At 37.2% G+C, this 18,675-nt stretch overlaps 1 protein-coding gene across 1 annotated transcript; it reads left to right on the forward strand.

Annotated features, from left to right (window-relative positions):
- On the forward strand, positions 1–14,523 carry LOC140241844 (uroporphyrinogen-III synthase-like). The gene is made up of 8 exons (XM_072321597.1): positions 1–138; positions 1,637–1,715; positions 2,370–2,550; positions 3,521–3,670; positions 6,375–6,458; positions 8,089–8,174; positions 8,713–8,808; positions 14,122–14,523. Exons 1-8 carry the CDS (start codon positions 116–118, stop codon positions 14,257–14,259), a joined length of 837 nt encoding a protein of 278 aa, XP_072177698.1. The 5' UTR covers positions 1–115; the 3' UTR covers positions 14,260–14,523.
- Positions 14,524–18,675: the final 4,152 nt, after the last annotated feature.

Raw genomic sequence — 18,675 nt, forward strand, 5'->3', positions numbered from 1 at the left:
GGGAGAGCGAGCACCGCAGTCAAACATGGCAGCGCCCATGGGCCATCATCTGGCTTAGCGTTATCGCTTGCTAAGTTAGTGCACTACCGATGTTTGTGAAAGTTGCTCGTCCTGGATGTTTTATTTTCATTGTCAATGGTAAGTGGAAACCCGAAATAGGACAGTGCTTTTAGATTGTGCATTTAGAATACAAGAGAGGAAAATCCAAGTGGAGTAATGATATTAGTAATAGTTTACGAGCTGCAGTTGCCACTTATCAGCTTATACAATCAATGGTCCCATGCGTTGATTATTGCGTAAATTTGTCAGTGGCAGTGCATCAAACAAATCTTCCCATGTCACGTGATCCCACTATTACTTGAGCTAGATCTAGAAAGAAAATAAAGAAGTGATACATGTACAACTGCATTATGTATGCTTGCAAGCTGGTCCAGAAGAAACAAGCAGCTGGAAATCTGTCGACTAGATGCCACATGAGTATTAGAGGAGTGAATTTATAGAAATGTAACATTTAAATTTACCTTGCAAGTTTATGTTAATTCTCTGAACCTGCATGTGTCATAATCAAAATTTTACTAGACTCTGGATCTAGTGTACTAAAGTAGTAATTAATGAAATGATTCACTAGAGCTAGAGCACGTAGATGTTGTTTGAGTTTGTGACTATCATTTAGAATGAGTGTGTCGCTCTAGATTATATCGTAAGTTTACCTTTTACATACTTTTTCTTCCAGCATGTGAATGTGAAGAATGCTTTTTTCGTACTTTGGCAACTCAGTGGCTGTAATTTCTTCTTCCTCTCCTTCTTCTTCTGATACTCTACTGTACAGCCCTGTTTGTAAAGTATTGTCGTGCATTGGTTAGGTCGCGAACTTCAACAGACCATGACAGATTACTGTTGTTGAATGTGAGGGTCCTTGTACAACTGCATTATGTATGCTTGCAAGCTGGTCCAGAAGAAACAAGCAGCTGGAAATCTGTCGACTAGATGCCACATGAGTATTAGAGGAGTGAATTTATAGAAATGTAACATTTAAATTTACCTTGCAAGTTTATGTTAATTCTCTGAACCTGCATGTGTCATAATTAAAATTTTACTAGACTCTGGATCTAGTGTACTAAAGTAGTAATTAATGAAATGATTCACTAGAGCTAGAGCACGTAGATGTTGTTTGAGTTTGTGACTATCATTTAGAATGAGTGTGTCGCTCTAGATTATATCGTAAGTTTACCTTTTACATACTTTTTCTTCCAGCATGTGAATGTGAAGAATGCTTTTTTCGTACTTTGGCAACTCAGTGGCTGTAATTTCTTCTTCCTCTCCTTCTTCTTCTGATACTCTACTGTACAGCCCTGTTTGTAAAGTATTGTCGTGCATTGGTGAGGTCGCGAACTTCAACAGACCATGACAGATTACTGTTGTTGAATGTGAGGGTCCTTGTGTGTTGCATTATCACTGTCATATCACATCATTGCTCCAGATTTGTTCTTTGTTACTTTTCTTGTGTTAGTGTGTTATTTTCTCTGTATCCTTCTGTTTTATAGTTCTTAAATGTCAGATTCTTTGCTCATCCAATCCTCAAACAGTGCAGTGCTGAGGCAAACTGACTTCCTAATTTCTTGTTACCACATTGCAGTCGATGCTATGATTCTAAGATGAATTGTCTCCTGCTCAGATCTGTCCCAGAGGGTGCTACCAGTGACAAATATCAGGAGGTGTGTTTTCTCCTTTAAGCACCTGTATTGAGCAACAATAACAACAACTTAAGCTATTTTAACTTGATATTTATTTTGTTCATATTTCTGGCTCTCTGATATAGAGAACTTGTCATGGATTTGAACAAAGCACCATCACTCTTCAACCTCCACAACCATCTTTGTATGGTTCAAACAACATAGTTAGTAAATGAGTCAAATCAGATGACAAATTAGTCAACAATAAAATTCAGTCTCGGTCTCAGTCATTACTGTTTGTTCAATCTACAAGTAGGGCTAAACCACAGAAATTAAAGCCAGGACATTGATCTCAAATTTCCACCAGCATTATGGGATTTCATATCTTAAAACATAGTGTATATTTGTAATTGTGCATATGTTTTAAAGGTTTATAGGTCCTACGTATGCTGCTGTATCAGGCCCACAACAGGTTGTATAAGGTCCTGTATGTTTATACATGTACATGTATTGCTGTACGAGGTACATTGTACGTGTTGTACTCAGCCATTGACATTCATGATTGCAGAAAATTTTCATTTGATTGGTACAAAATTATTTATTCTTGAAATTTCACTTAAATGCCGTGTAATTTACCAAGAGATAACTTGTAATATTACATCCTGTTATTCTTGGATCATAATTTTTCTGTGCCAGGCTTTCGACGCAGCAGGGGTGGGCTGTGTCTCACTCTCTCCCATCGCCTTCGAGTTTACCAACCTCCCCGCCCTCTTCTCCCACATCTCCCGGCCAGAAGATTTCTCTGGCCTTGTCTTCTCCAGCCCGAGGACTGTGGAGTCAGTTTCTCTCTGCCTCAAGCATTCCTCTGCTCAGGAAGGTGAAGATTTCAGCCACTGTTTAAAACAAGACTGGTCATTCGAGGCATTATTTACCATTTGCAGATGAAACAAAAACCCAGCTTTAGTACTTCAGAATAGTTCTAAAATGTGAATTAGGGAGAGAAACAACCAGTGAAAAAATGTTAATCAGTATTCATTGATCACAAGTATTGTTAAATATACAAAATGTGAAAAATAGTTATAATAAAAAATTTTCTAGAATAAACTCTCTACAGTAATGGTTTATTAAGAAGAATAGTGCTGTCTCCTTATATTTTAGGCTTTATTACAAAATTTTTATATGGTAGGATTTTTTGTGATACAACTGACCTACACACATGCATCAAATGTGATAGCTCAAACATTTTTTTTTTCAAATCACTCCTCCCAATGGTAAACAATACCTTTAAAGCAAGCAAACAAGCAGGAGTAAAAGCACAAATATATGCTAATTTTTTAATGCCCAGTAGTTTTACTTTGTACTTGTACGTATATTGTGCTTCTGGCGGTTATGTATTCTTTAATATTAAATGACAAGTCTGACCAAACTAACTGCCCACACAGCCTGATTAAGAGAAGTCTGTGATTCTTTTCTCTCTCTTATTTGTTGTTGTTCTTGTTGTCTGTGACCCTGTAATTTTGAAGATGAACTCAAATGAGATGTAAATAGTTTCTGTAGCAACAGGTGTTTTATTACAATTTGCATACACTTAGAAGACAAATATACCAGATAAAATAAAAACAAAACAAAACAAAATGAAAACAGAAGTGTGTATGGTTGATGATGTCATGTGATATGCATATAGTGTACCTTTTAACTGCTCGTGTATGAATCGTAAAAATCATATTGAGGAAATATGACTCGTGTGGATGTGGCTAGATATGTTACCTTGTGGAATTGTCAGTATCATGCTCATGTATACTTCAGAATGATTCTCTGATTGACTAATTTTTTCCCCCAATGTGCAGCTTGGAACAGAGAACTTAAAGAGAAATGGAGACAGCTTCCTGCATTTAGTGTTGGAACATCAACGGGCAGCGGGGTCAGGTCGCTTGGCCTTGAGCCTGTAGGAGAAGATTCTGGGAATGCAGAAAACCTTGTCAAGATCATCATCAGTGGTGAGATGGAAATGAAATCAGATTTTAAACATATTTTTTTCCCCGCCGAACGAGTTCGAGCAGGGGACTATGAAACGGGCTCCGTACGTGTGTGTGTCCGTCCGTCCGTGCGTCCGTCCGTGCGTCCGTGTGTGCGTCCGTGTGTGATCAAAATGTTCAATTTGCTACTTCTCTGTCATTTATGAGCCAATTTTGATTCTGTTTGCTTTATATGACAGCACTACATGGGAGCTTTAAAACTTGTACACAGAATTTCAGTTGTGACCTTTGACCTTGACCTTTGACCTATAATGTACATTTTGCTACAAAATGCTACTCCTTCGCCATTTCTAACCCGATTTCGATTCCGTTTGCTTTATGTGATGGCACTAGTTGAGGGCTTCAAAACTTCTAAACAGAATTTTGACCTTTGACTTCTTTGACCTTTGACCTTGATTTTTGACCTATATTGTGCATTTTGCTACAAAATGCTACTCCTTCGCCATTTCTAACCCGATTTCGATTCCGTTTGCTTTATGTGATAGCACTAGGTGAGGGCTTCAAAACTTCTACACAGAATTTTGACCTTTGACTTCTTTGACCTTTGACCTTGATTTTTGACCTATATTGTACATTGGCTACAAAATGCTACTCCTTCGCCATTTCTAACCCAATTTCGATTCCATTTGCTTTATGTGATGGCACTAGGTGAGGGCTTCAAAACTTCTACACAGAATTTTGACCTTTGACTTCTTTGACCTTTGACCTTGATTTTTTACCTATATTGCACATTTTGTTACAAAATGCTACTTCCGGCGGGGACATATATTACGCACCGCGTAATTTCTACTTTTCCTTGTTCCTTTGGTTTTGATATTTTACTATTCTTCAAATATACTGTATGTTCTTATATTCATTTTCCCTCTTAGAGATGTATAGGACAGGTATAGGCTTTGCACCTAAGTTTTTCTTCCATGCACTTTTTGTTACATGTGCGTGCATTTTAACCCGTTGAGGACGAGTCCCGAGTATACTCGGGCAAGCGTCTATGGGAAATGCGTGTTGTAGTAAAATCAAACCGTCCTCAACGGGTCAAGACTTTCCATATCTCCTTTTCATTTAGTATTGGATTTGGTTAGCCAAGAATGTACATTTTTTAGTGTGGACAAAATTTGATGTTCTGGAATTTGTCAATATTTTCTGAATTATGAAGAAAGATAGTGTAAGTAGCTACGTGTAGACAGACCAATAATGGAATATGTGTATTTGCTATAAGCGTGTAAATTAAATCTGTTCGACTGGACTTACTTGTGAAAATCACGGAGAGAATTTACACGCTTTTAGCATACTACCTGGATGAATCAAAATCTACATCGATATGTATTTGCTATATTTAAGGATATATATATTTGTATATTTAAGGATATATATGTAATCAGAGTGGAAAGAAAAAAGAACACTTTCCATTGATGCTCCTCGCACAAGGTGACTAGTAATAGTCAGCAAATGGTATCAACCAGGCACATTGTGCCATACGCTTGAATGAATGAATGAAGAGAGATAATCAAATCTGAGGAAATCAGAAATATATATAAAAAAATAAAAGATTTGCTGTCTTGGTCCTTTCATTAGCAGTGCGAATTTCATAAGATATAAATATGTTCTTTCATGAAGAGAGTAAAATCAGACAAACATAGTAGTAGTAGAAGCTTCATTAAAATTGGACCTAAAATAAGAAAGTTATGAATATTAAATGAAAGTTTCCCAATTTTTCGTGAATCAGTGATGGTAGTCATGACTACATACCGGTACTCCAATTGGTAAAGATTATGATGTCATCACCTCAAAAGTCTCCAATGGAACAATTCAAAAATCTGCAATAGATATCCTTTGTTTGTTTGGTTTTTTTTTTTTTTTTTTTTTTTTTGGGGGGGGGGGTTTGACATGAAATTAATAAGGATATATATCCTTGCCGTTCAACTTTTGTAATCTTGTAATAACATACCCTACTGTAGGTAGTGATAATGACTTTTCGGGGAAAGATTATGCAGTTTGGGAAAATCACTGACCCAAATCATGATTTTAGTATTATCTTCTCAAACAAATCAATGGGGAAGTTGTGTGGGGGTAACATCATTGTCTCTCCAAACTTTGCCGACATTTGGTGAAAGTCTGCTTGGACATTGGGTGGAGTTGTGAAGACTGATTTTATTTTTATTATCATTACCTCCGCCAAGGGAGGAGGTTATGTTTTCGTTACCGATGGTTTGTTTGTTAATTCGTTTGTTTGTTTGTCCATGTGCAAAATAACTCAAAAAGTAGTTAACGGATTTGGATGAAACTTGCAGGAAAGGGTGAGAATGACACAAGTAACAAACGATGAACTTTTGGTAGTGATCCGAGAATTTTGGGGGAATTTATGAAGGATTTTCAATATTTTGCCACGTAGGGTCAATGAACTTGGCAGTTCAAGCTGCGCATTTTTGAAGTTTTCATGCGCGCACTAAAGTGCGTGCTCTAGTTTCTGCTGAGGCGAGGCGCATCTGATGGTTTATGACGTAACAAAGGCTTCTATATTGGGAAGTCAGGCGATTTTTTTTAGTGGATGGAAGTCACTGATCTCTATGGAAGAGCAACATCCGGTGGGAAGTAACTGCTTGGCGGAGGTCTGCACTCTCAGAGTGCTTTTCTAGTTATTATTATTAAATATTTTGTCTCTCTCTAGCTGTGAAGCCGGGCTCCAAGCCACTGCTGTATCCATGTGGAACCATGAGGAGAGAAACTATACCAAAGACACTAGAGAAGGAAGGTGAGTGTAATCCACCAGTCTAGTCTGTGGTCTGGTCTTCTATGAAGCTGAGTGGCATATTTATTTTGATGGGTTTTGATGTGACCAAATGTTGTCACAATTACCTCCAATGGCAGTGGCGGATCAAGGGGGAGCGCACCGGGCGCGCGCTCCCCCCCCCCCCCTTTATTTTTTTTTTGCTCAAACAAAAGAGATAAAAAGAAAAAAATGGGATGTGTGCGCCCCCTTAATTTTGTAAAGGCGACCCCCCTTTTATGGAATTCCTGGATCCGCCCCTGAATTGTATGTGCATTACTTACGTCATAATCATAATTATAATTGCATTTTAAAATGTTTATCATGACTCTTATCATAGTATTTATTTAATCAATACCATCATCATCAACATTATTACAGTCATTATTGTTGTCATCATTGCAATTATCATTATAACTAGTTGTAGCAACATTAATACCTGTAGTAGAAACAGTCTGATGGATTATTGCATTTTTGTTTGATATGTATGCAGATAATTTCGTCAAAAACTCTGTAGAAAATTGTAGATAAAGGTTGCACCGCTAATATCTAAAGGCAAGTTACACTTTAAAGCAGAGAGCAATGTAGATCACATGTACCTAACTTACAGGTCATGATCAGATATGCCCTTCGCTTGCAATATGCATGTGTTTACTTGTCATACTCTGTTGATTACCAGGTAATGATTACTTTTTGTCAACATTGTGTGTGTGTGTCTGTGTCTCTGTCTGTGTCTGTGTGTGAGTGTGTCTGTGTCTGTGTGTTTGTGTTTGTGTTTCCTTTAAGCAAGCTTTGATGTAACCAAAATATACAACTGTACTTTAAAACCTTATTCATGCGAAACATATACAATTGAGACACTGGGTTTTGCCCAAAAAATGACATAAAGTGACACTCCCTTAAAAAAAATAAAAAGGAAGAAACATGTAATTTAAGGAAATTAACAAAATCCTCTCTTAGCTTTATATTCTACAGTATGGATTGAATCGGTAATATGTGTGGTCCGTCATGGTAATATAAATGTAGGCATTTCCTGTACTGATTTTTCTGAATGGTTGGTTGAAGCAGTCATCGCAATCAACTCTCTGGGAAATCTGATGTACTAGCAGTGCTTTAACAATGGTTTGGAATGTTTGTTAAACAGCGCCATCTGTAGTGCAGCAGTACAAACGCAGGACTGTCAACATCTGTTGAAGACTATTCTCTACGCCAATGGAAATATGATGTGCAATAACTTCAGATGCCCACTGCATACAGTAATCTGATGGGTTTTGTACAAAGTCTCTTGAAGACTTTATAATCTGGCAGGGAAAGGGTTAATTTTGGGTGTACAAGTTGCCACGGACTTTATTTTGATAAAATGCCCCTCACACACACACACACACACACACACACACACACACACACACACAGAAAAATATGAAATCACTGTCTTCCAATGTGTACATATCCCTTCAAGTTCATGATCAATTCTATTTTAAGACATTTATGACAGTGACGGCATCCACTTTAATGGAGCGCAAGATTAATGCAAAATGTATTATCTGTACTGGTATGTACTCTGTGGTTCCTTTAAAGAGCCCTGCACAATGATCATCTTCACACTTGTTTGCAGGAATTGACTTCACAGCAGATGTAGTCTACCAGACTGTTGCAAATCCTGGTCTCGGTGATCAGCTGATGAGATGCATCAAGGAGAAGGTGAAATGATGCATGTAGATTGCTTTCACATCCGTACACACTGAGTGTATAGCTTTTGTTTCTGTTCCATTTCAAAAGGGATCCACGACTTACGATTCTTTCTCAGTTAATAATGAGTGAGTGAAACATTTCTTGGTAATCTGATAATCTGAGCTATTTTTATTTTTACCATGCTGCAGTTGTATTGGCTTGTATGTTTATCCATTTGTTTTGAGAAACGTGAAGATGTCAAAAGTTTAATATTTGGTGACTTGTTTATCAAAAAATAAACCTGTTTATCGAAAAATGCTGTAGTATTGAATGGATCATGTAAACAAATTTGGTGTTATGAAAAAAAAATTTGTCCGTCCTTTTTTTTCATCCTTTTTTTTTTATATATATATTCAGGATTCATTAATGAGAAGTGTTAACAATGTTTTGTTAGTACACTGTATCGTGATTTATTTCGAGGGAGTGAAAATCTTTCTTGGAAGAACTTAATTTCTTCATTAGAAAGCAAGTATTTATAAATTATGCATTATCTCTCTTTGTTTCTCAGGGTGCCCCAGACTGTATTGTTTTCTTCAGTCCATCTGGTGTGCAATATTCCAAGGAAGTTCTGGAAGGGCACAAGGACGAATTAAGCAATACGAAGGTAACAGTTGTATGGCAGAGGATGCTGCCTTGTTGTCTGTGTGCACACCAATGCACAGATACACACTAATGCTCAGGCACGTACATGTTATTCTATTACATAATGCTTGCTCTTCACTTAATTTATTACCGGTAGTCGCTGGCAAGTCAATGTGTTTTTTGTCTCATTCATAAATTATTTTGGTGTGTGTGCCGTATATATATATATATATACAATATATATGGTGTGGAACACCCGTCTCTTTACATTTATCTGTTTGAGCATATGCGTATGTTTGTGTCTATGTGTGTAATATAGGCATCTATGGAAATATAAGTTTTGGGTATTTTTGTATTCGTGTATTTCTTCAGTGTAAGGTGGATTTCACATGCAAACTAATTTTAATGCCTTTATCTAAATGCAGCAATGCAAGTGCTTAGAGCCAGTTTATCTTCTTTCTTGAGCTGACTGCATGCATCTGTTTCATATTGGACAGGAATTTATGTCTTAGGGGAAAAAAATGTTGAATAAATTCAAGGAGATAACCTCCCCCCCCCCCCCCCTCCACCAGATTGGTAATGATTTGAATGAAATTGGGCAAGTGTGTAAGAAAGTTCAGCATAGTGATGCTGACTGTATTTCATGGTATCCTGTAGGGACAGTGGAAAAGCTGTTTTCTGTTTCATGAACATTGTGCTGACTGTAAAAACTTCATTAGCTCCAGCCACAAAGAGACTTAAGATATGGCTAGTCCAGGATTTAAGTTAGGAATTAGCCAGCATCTGCTGATGTTGAGGATGTATCTGAATATAATATCTGTGATTCATCTCGAGGACATTCGTCGCTAAAGCGACGAGACCTCGTATCTACAGAATGTCAAATGTTCAGGAGAGCAAAAAAAAACCCATGGCAGCCAAAAGCACTATATCAAATTAAATAGCTTTTCCTTTGACATGCTGTGGTGGTTTCATTTTTGAGGTAAGACAGCTAGGATTTGGACAGGACATCACTTATCTGATTATCTGACCATTAATCAAAAAAAGTCATTTTCACCAAAAATTTGAGAAACAAGATCTTGTCACCCCCAGTGACGATACATACAAATTTCTATTTATGCAGAAGAAAAAGATGTTAAATGCTCTCTAAAAAATGAAGCGATCTCAAATTCATTTCACCCTTTTGAAACATCTGCTTGTTTCAAAGGAAGGGGGTCGGGGGTGAATGAAGAAGGTTCAAGTGGGGACTTGCTTCTTTTTCTTCTTTTTTTGTGTGTGTATTGGTTTGTGTACAAGTGGAAGCACAGCAGCAACTAATAAATTTATGATGTCAACGTCCACTCCCCTGTGGCCTCCGGCATACCCCCTGTGGCCTCCTGCATACCCCCTGTAGTCCCTGTAATCTTCCTATGTGGCCATTCCAAGGGGGGTGTGGCTGCACCCCTCAGATCCCATAAAATAATCCCTTCAAAATGATAGTATTTTGATTCGCTGTCAAACTTGAGTGAAAAGATGGACCCATGAACCTAGCTAGAGCGTCTTTCACACGCGTGCTTTCGCAGATCAATGAAGTTCATGCAAGATGAATTAAACAAAGGAAACAAAAACAAATCCATGCAGAACTATAATGGGACAGGAGTAATTAGGCCAGATTAAGTTAAACAGTTATTAACTATTCTCATTAAACACTCATTGAATTATGGTCATTGTGAAACTTTAGAATCATGAGAAGTATCTGCACTGTAATTTTTCCTGAATTGAAATGATAGTAAATTAAATAATGAGTTATGCCTTTGTCCCTCATCACAAATGACACAACTGCCATGTTTTCAAATGTGACCCATTCCACTTCCTCTTATTATTCCAATGCGTAATCTCAGGTGTTGAAATAGATTTTAGGACAATGAAGTAAGCTTGAGAAGGGTTTTAATGCTCTTTGATTTAGAAGCAAAATTTATTCAACAACAACAACAACAACAACAACACAACCACTACCACTACCACCAACAATAATAATAACCATATCAAAACAAGTTCGAAAACCCAGACTTTTCACACTGTCAGCTTTGTGATGCCTTAGATATTAAAGGCATTATTTACCATTTGCTGATGAAACAAAAATCCAGCTGTAATGCTTCAAAATAGTTCTAAAATATGAGGTAGGGATAGAAACAATCAATGTAAAAATTTAAATTAGAATTAGTGTTAAGTATTGTTGAATATGCAAAATGTAAACAATAGGTGTTATGATAAAATTGTTTCTAGACTAAACCATCTACTGTTATGTTTTAGTGACAAAAATAGTGATATCTCCTTATATTTTAGGTTTTATTGCAAAATTTTTATATGGTAGGATGTTTTGTGATACAACTGGCCTACACATGTGCATCAAATTGGAACATTTTTTAAATCACTGCTCCCAATGATAAACAATATCTTTAAAGCAAGAGCATTGATTTCATGATGCAATTATTGATTTCTCACAGGTAGAACTGTGTACATGCTTCTCAGGTATTTTGTGGCTGCAGTTTCGTCTTCATGTTGGTTTTGCATATACATATGCAGAAGCAGACATTCAAATGATATTGACAGAGAGGTTTATTTGATGTATTGTTGTATTCGTAAATGTATGTCCCCTGTCCCCTAAATATCATATGGTTTATGATTTCAGTTCCAATTGAATAACCAAAAATATTCAGAATTTGCGAGGGAGAGTGGGGAGTGGTGTATAGAAGAGCTGCACAAATCAACATCACTGTTTGACTTCGCATCAGGAAGTTAATGTCTGGTGTGATGTATTGTATTGATGTATTGTTGTATTCGTAAATGTATGTCCCCTGTCCCCTAAATATCATATGGTTTATGATTTCAGTTCCAATTGAATAACCAAAAATATTCAGAATTTGCGAGTTAGAGTGGGGAGTGGTGTATAGAAAAGCTGCACAAATCAACATCACTGTTTGACTTCGCATCAGGAAGTTAATGTCTGGTGTGAACGAGAGCTCTGTGGTGCTCATCAGCCGCTCGTCATGTGAGACCCATTTTCCTGCGGTATAACTGCACCAAGCCTTTGAAATCATTGTCCATTTGTGAACTTTCAAAACTTTTCGCCCAGTTTGGAAAAAAAAAAAGTTCTGGTGGCATATCAGAACAGAAAAAAGGCAATAACACAGATTTTATTTCTCCTTTTTCCCCTTATCTCTCTCTCTCTCAATCTTTTCTGCCCCTAACAATTTAAGATCATAATATCCCACTTTTGCAGTCATATAATATTACACAAGAAATATTGCAGATACAGCTTTAAAAAAAAGGTCATGATTTGTTGTTGTAATCTCCACTGGGAGAAGGTATGCCGTGCTAAATATAGCAATTGGCCTATTTTTAGTGGTTCCATGGAGAGGTTCTTGGCAGAAGAAAGAAGGAATAGAGTTGACAGAGATAACCTGCTCTCATTCTGATGTTGGATGGCCCCCCGAAGGGTGCGATACAGCGCCGTTATCTCCCTCTCTCACCTTCTCTTGCTTCAGAAGAAGCAGAAATGCTGCGTGCACTATGTGCCAGGGGTGCACGTGTACCGAAGCAGAGAGGAGAGTGCTGGTTGGGAAGGTCAGATAGCACGTAATGGACGTAGTCGTAGGTCTTCAGCCCCATCTCAGGGTATACCCCCCTCGAGACCCGAGGCAGCGTGGCCCGACTCGGCGGGGTTTCCTGCATTCTCGCGTCATCGCGCGAGGTTGTTTTGCCGCACCTGAGCGGGAGATGATTAACATAGCTTGAATAGTTTCTGCTATGTGATCTGACTTGATCTGTTTGTGATGGGGTAGATACTATTGAGCTTCGCATCATGAAGTGGACTGTTAATTGATGTGGGCACAACTTCAGCATTAATATGACCACATTGCCCAGTACAGGAGCTCAGCTCTTTTGTAACTACAGTACATGTATGTACTAAGTGACCTTTTGTACTTCACATGCAAATAATGTATTATGTCATTATGATGACAAACAATGAGCATGTAGTTATGCAAGGACGACACATTCCAGCACAGAGTTTGTTGCATGAGTTTGTCATTGTATGTAACGCATTAATTTTGATCCCTTTTGTGTTACATTAATTTTCTTTCCCTTTTTCTTTGAACTTATTAATAGCTGCATTATGACTTGTGTTATGCAATATGTTATGCAAGGGTGATATTTCATGCAAAGTGTATGATCGTGCCTTTGTTTTCAAAATTATATAGAATGGTCAGAGGGAGTGATCATAAAGTAATGAAAACAAAAACAATCCTCCCTTTCTCTCTTTTTTTTTTTCTTTTTTGTTGTTGACATACATCCAATAGAATGCTTTATGGCACAATTCTCTTTAACCTGATGACCAGGGGTGTAGAAATGAATAATTTGCAAGTTTGTCTAAACAAGAAAATAATAAATTCAAAGTGATTTATATAAAAACTTGTGCCACATACAATCTGCCATGTCAGCAGTTTGTGATGGACAGGGTCTTAAAGAACAATGCTGAAGTTGTGCCCACGTCAATTAACAGTCCACTTCATGACACGGAGTTCAATAGTATCTACCCCATCACAAACAGATCAAGTCAGATCACATATACTTTGGTATAAAGTACATGTATGTTGTTAAAGAGGTAATATCATACGCAGAAATCCACTGTACTGCATGACATAATCAACGATCCTATTAGATTTCCAGCCAAAATTCGTGTTTGATATGGAAACCATAAAGGGGCTTATATTCTTCTGCATCTTATGGGCCTTGTTTGTTCATTGTATGCAGGTTTTGCTGTTTTAAAGGGTAGTTGTTAGAAAAATAATGAAAGAAAAAAAGGGGATATTTTGCTATTGTGCAAGATATCTTATTTCTCTCAGCTAGTAAGAATCATGGCATGCATTACGTTGAAACGTGCTTGCCATATGTTTTGGGTCAAATTTCTACCTTTTTTTATATTTCCGCTAACATACTTGTATGAACTGCCAGTTTGCTGATGGTCAAAGCAAAAGTTTGTATGATAATCTTTGCATTGAGGCTGGTTTCAGTGATAGTTAAAACACTGACAAAAGTGATGATGGTTTAATAGTAATTATATTTCATAATGGTATGATAGTCATTGTTGTGATAATAACAATCACAACAACAACAGCAGTGAATTAATGAGTTTATGCAATTCATTTAAAACAAAAATCCTATGCAAAGATATTTGCATCATTCCTGCAGCCATAAAGTAGTGGTGATTGCTAGAGAATGGCAAAAAAAGAAGAAGAAGGAGAAGAAGAGATAATTTACCAAAATTTGACATGAATTATTACCCCTTTGCTCCCAGTTTCTTGCTATAGGCGCTACCACACAGACGGCAATGGAGGAAAAGGGGTACCTTGTTGCGGGCGTGGCTGATAAACCAAACCCTCAGGCACTTCTTCAAGCCATCCAGCAGTGTCTGCAGGAGGGGCGGGACCAATAGAGGGGAGCATCTGCTCCACGAAAGACCCCAATGCCAGTGGAGGCGTGATCGAGGGGCGAAGATGCTGACAGCGGCATGTTTAACTCTTTGTGTGCTGGCAGAGTGATGGACACTCACCCTGCCCTGGTGATCCAGCATTCAATTTGGTGAAAACAGTGCAGGTAGAAGGGTCAAGCCCAGTCCATCCCAGCTCAGCCCAGCCTTGCTTGTGGTCGATGGCAGTGTAGGTCCTGTAGCTGAGACGGATATGCCGAGCTGTGTTGCATTATTGCATTCTGGCGGAGAGCATCATTTCCACTAACACCAGACTGTGGGGACACCCTCCGATCTGACCCATCTATGACACAGTCCACCACTCAACCCTCTTCCAAACCTCCCAACCATTCTGAATTTGGATGAATTAATATGAATTTTGACCACTCCCAATTCTTGTTTCAATAGATGTTTCCTATTTTTCTTGGTAATTTACTACACACTCCTTTGGGACCTGCTCTCTCCTTTGTACTTTTGAGCCGAATTATCCCTATTTTTCAATCAGAAAGTTGAGAGGTTTCTTTTTCATCCTCCCGACCAAAGGAGGGAAAAGCTGAATTGAAGCATGTTCAAAATTCTCTGGAGCTTCAACATGTCTACTCAGGTCATTTATATTTCGTTTCTCAGGGGAGATGGACAAATTGCCTACGATTTGGTCACAAATATTGATTTGCTACATTTAAAAAAATGGAAAGGCCAAGCAGTATAGCATCATTTATACTCATACTCAAAATTGTAGGTTGATTAATATTATATTGAGAGGACTTGCAAATAATGTGCAATAAATGCTAGTTTATGATTTGTATCACCATGCTTTGATTTTATTCTACCTTGTACAATGTACGACACGTAAAAAGAATGTAGCTATCTGATTGGTCAATTGCTTGTCATGTGACATGAAGTTAATAGTTCTATTGCATGCTGTCGCTGTCAGCCGTGCAATTTTGTTTGAACAAAAATGGATATCACACAGCTGACGTCACCAATTTCCATTGACTCCCATGCTAAACTCTTGGTTGACTTGAAGTTATTGTTCCATTGCATGGCTCTGATGTCACAATAAACAAATCATTTGCCACGTGCACTCAACAATTACACGTGCACTAATGCACGTGTTCATGTTGTTATTCATTCTGTAAACGACTTTACTTTGACCAATGAGTTTCGCATGGCGTGCATAAACGTACAACTAGATTGACTGTGACTGTGCTACTCATTTGCCTGTCACGGAGAATAGTTGCCATTTTTGTGCTAAATTCAAGAATCTGTGTGGACCACATCAGTTGACATCCAAGGTGTTGTGTAAAACAAATACTTGTAGTGTATGGTCTTTACTCATGCAATGGAACAAGATTTAGCTGCTCAGTGAAAGATTAGGCGCACTATTCAACTCTGCTTCACGTCGTTGAATAAAGCGCCTCTATCTTTCACCTCGTGCAAAATCTTGTACCAATGCACTCATGACCAGCCACTTTTGTGTATGATTACATGGGGTCAATTTCAAGGAGGTATTGTGGCTCAGTGGGTGAGACCACAGGCTATCAATCATAAGGTCCATGGTTCAAGTCCCCTGGCTGCAGCCGTCGTGCCCCTAGGCAAAGCACTTTATCCTCGTTGCCTAATCCTACAAAAGGGACTTCAAGCCATCGTTCCCATGGTTGCTTGCTTACAAGTAGCCAATGCTACCCTAGTGGCTGTGTAAAACAAATCAATTCATTTCAAGTCAGTTCAATTTAATTTAGTTCAGATTTGTTATGTCTCTTCAACTTTTTGGAATGTTACTTACCAGGCTTATAGAATCAAGAAACTGTCACCAGTGAGTATTTCAACTTTTGTTGTGCAATTGTCATGGTTGTTTAAATCACAACTGCGCATCAAGGTAAAGTGAAGATCAAGTTGATGCTTTGTCAATTTTTAAAATAGTCGCGACCTTCGTAAGCTAGTTCGATTAAGGTGGCAGGTGAGATATACAGTATATAATTGTATTTTTTCTTTGTTTGTATCGAAGCCTATTTGCTTATACAAGAAATGAAGACGTGTATGTTTGACAGTTTCGTGGGCATTAGCCTGAGGTGTGGATGAAGTAGAGTTATAGATTATTTATTATCCATGTGTCCATGTAGTTTGCTATAACACATTGTCTGCAGATAAGGCAGGAATTTTTTTTGAATTTATTTCATCATTTTATCATTTTTTAAAAACATATTCCAACTTGCTATCAGGTCTGCCTTTTTGTCTTTGGATGTAATAGGTCCCTGTTGATCAGGGCATAGGTGTGCAGATGGTGAAATACATGTAGTATCAAAATATGAACGTTTTGATTAACATGTGGATTGTTTACTGTAATTACAATCAAATTCTACTCTAAAGGCTGACTGAAACTACTCTCACTTTTGTTAGTTTTGTAAGTATACAACATTTGTAAATGTACACAACACTACACAGGCAATGTTGTATGCCTCGTGGTCTTAATATTTGCATTGGAAACTCCATGTGCCTTTCATTTGTAACATTGCATTTATACAGTACATTGAAGTAAACATTCAGTTCTTGTATGAAATCTCACATTTTGAGTTCTGTATATGTATTAATTTTAAGATGTCTGTGTAGATGTGTGTATGTGTTTGTATGATCATACATACATTCATACAGTGGACTCTCGTTACAACAAAGTCCTCAGGACCGGCAGTTTTCTTACATTATGTCGAAATTTTGTCATAACTTAACAAATAAACAATAAAAAAAACAAAGAGAAGATGATGTTGCGGCCTTAATTTTTACTTCGTTGTAACCGGAATTTCATTAGAGCCATGTTCGTTGTAGCAAGAATCCAGTGTATATGGAACTGAGCGAGTGATTAGGTTGATGAAGAAATTATTCTTATAATGGTCCAGAGTTGCCATAATTGCTTGTGGACTTGTTTGTTTGTTTGCTTGTGTGTTCTTTCTGGTCAGCTGAATTAGGTCTCATATACTAAGGTCAACTGATGTCCAATCATAAGAGATTATCCCTCTGGGGCTGAATTCAGTGAACTCCTAGGTCAGTGTACTTACCAACTCTGAGCGTAAATCCATTGCAATTTTGTACCAAAAGAAAGCTGCCTATCGTTTGTTTGTTTGTTTGTTTGTTTTTTGGTTTTTAAAGGGGTCAGCTGGATTTCCTGTGTCCCACAATGATCAAGAAAATATTTGTATCTTCCATGACGTCATGAGGTACATACCAGTTGTCTCACAGAGTGGCTTCCCGAGGATTTTTTTTTTTTCACCAACGGCCATTTTGCATTTTAAAGAGACAATCACGCACAGTAAGAATAACAGTTGCACGCTAGATACATAGTTCATGTTGTTCATGAGCATTTGAGAAACAAGAGAGAGTGTTAGACAGAATGACATCTTTGGAGCAAGAAAATATCAAAATTAATCTCTGAGATTACAAAAATGATACTTCCCAAAATACAAGATTTAATAATGACATCGATAAACCTATGTTGGAGTTATCTTTGTAATACATTATATAAGCATTTCTAACCAGCACCTGCCAAAATCTCAGACAAATTTGATATTAGAATACAGACTTTAACTTCAGAATTTTTACTTGGATGAGAATGAGACATTTCCAAATCAGTATTCTCAATCTACAGGTCTCGAATAATACTGTTTTGTCTGAGTCAATTCGTCATACTCCAGGATATTAGAACAAAAAAAAAAAACATGATTTTGAATTCCAGATTTCAACATGTATAAATCAGTGGTTTATAGTGTATGGCCCCGCCCATGTGTCCTGTTTAAAAAACAGAAGGACTGCAGCAACTATTTAAAATACTAGTACTCTAATTTGATTGGTTCTTTCCTAGCTGCTGTCATATTAAGTGCAATTATTGTAGCTTCATATAGATATGACAAACTACTATGGTAAACGTAGTTTCAGGCATACCGCCCCATAACTTTGGAACAGCATCCCAAATGATATAAATATGCAAGTTCCATCGATAAGTTCAAAACGTTTTTTAAAAACTTATCTCTTCAAAAAGTAACAGTGGTTGTTAGATGATGATTTATACAGCATTTATTGTTTCTGTAATTATTTTTTCCTGTTTATCTTTTTTTTTTCTCTAAAGCGCATAGAGACCTTGCCAAAGGTACATGTATTATGCGGTGTATATGAGAACTGTAATAATGATAATGATGATAATTATAATAATGATAATAATAATAATAATAATAATAATAATATTAATAATAATAATAATAATAATAATAACAATAATAATAATAATAATAATAATAATAATAATAATGATAATAACATTAATATTAATAATAATGATAATAATAATATCATTTCTAATCTCTGCTATAAAACAGGCCCCTAAAAAGAGACAGC

Source organism: Diadema setosum, chromosome 18, assembly GCF_964275005.1.
Source record: "Diadema setosum chromosome 18, eeDiaSeto1, whole genome shotgun sequence".
In the NCBI taxonomy this organism is placed as follows: Eukaryota; Metazoa; Echinodermata; class Echinoidea; order Diadematoida; family Diadematidae; genus Diadema; species Diadema setosum.

Excerpts from the sequence above, each read along its gene's own strand:
- LOC140241844 (XM_072321597.1), top strand. The coding sequence starts at position 116 with ATGTTTTATTTTCATTGTCAATG. Across the intron at positions 2,551-3,520 it reads GCATTCCTCTGCTCAGGAAG|CTTGGAACAGAGAACTTAAA; the intron begins GTGAAGATTTCA and ends CCCAATGTGCAG. Across the intron at positions 6,459-8,088 it reads AAAGACACTAGAGAAGGAAG|GAATTGACTTCACAGCAGAT; the intron begins GTGAGTGTAATC and ends ACTTGTTTGCAG.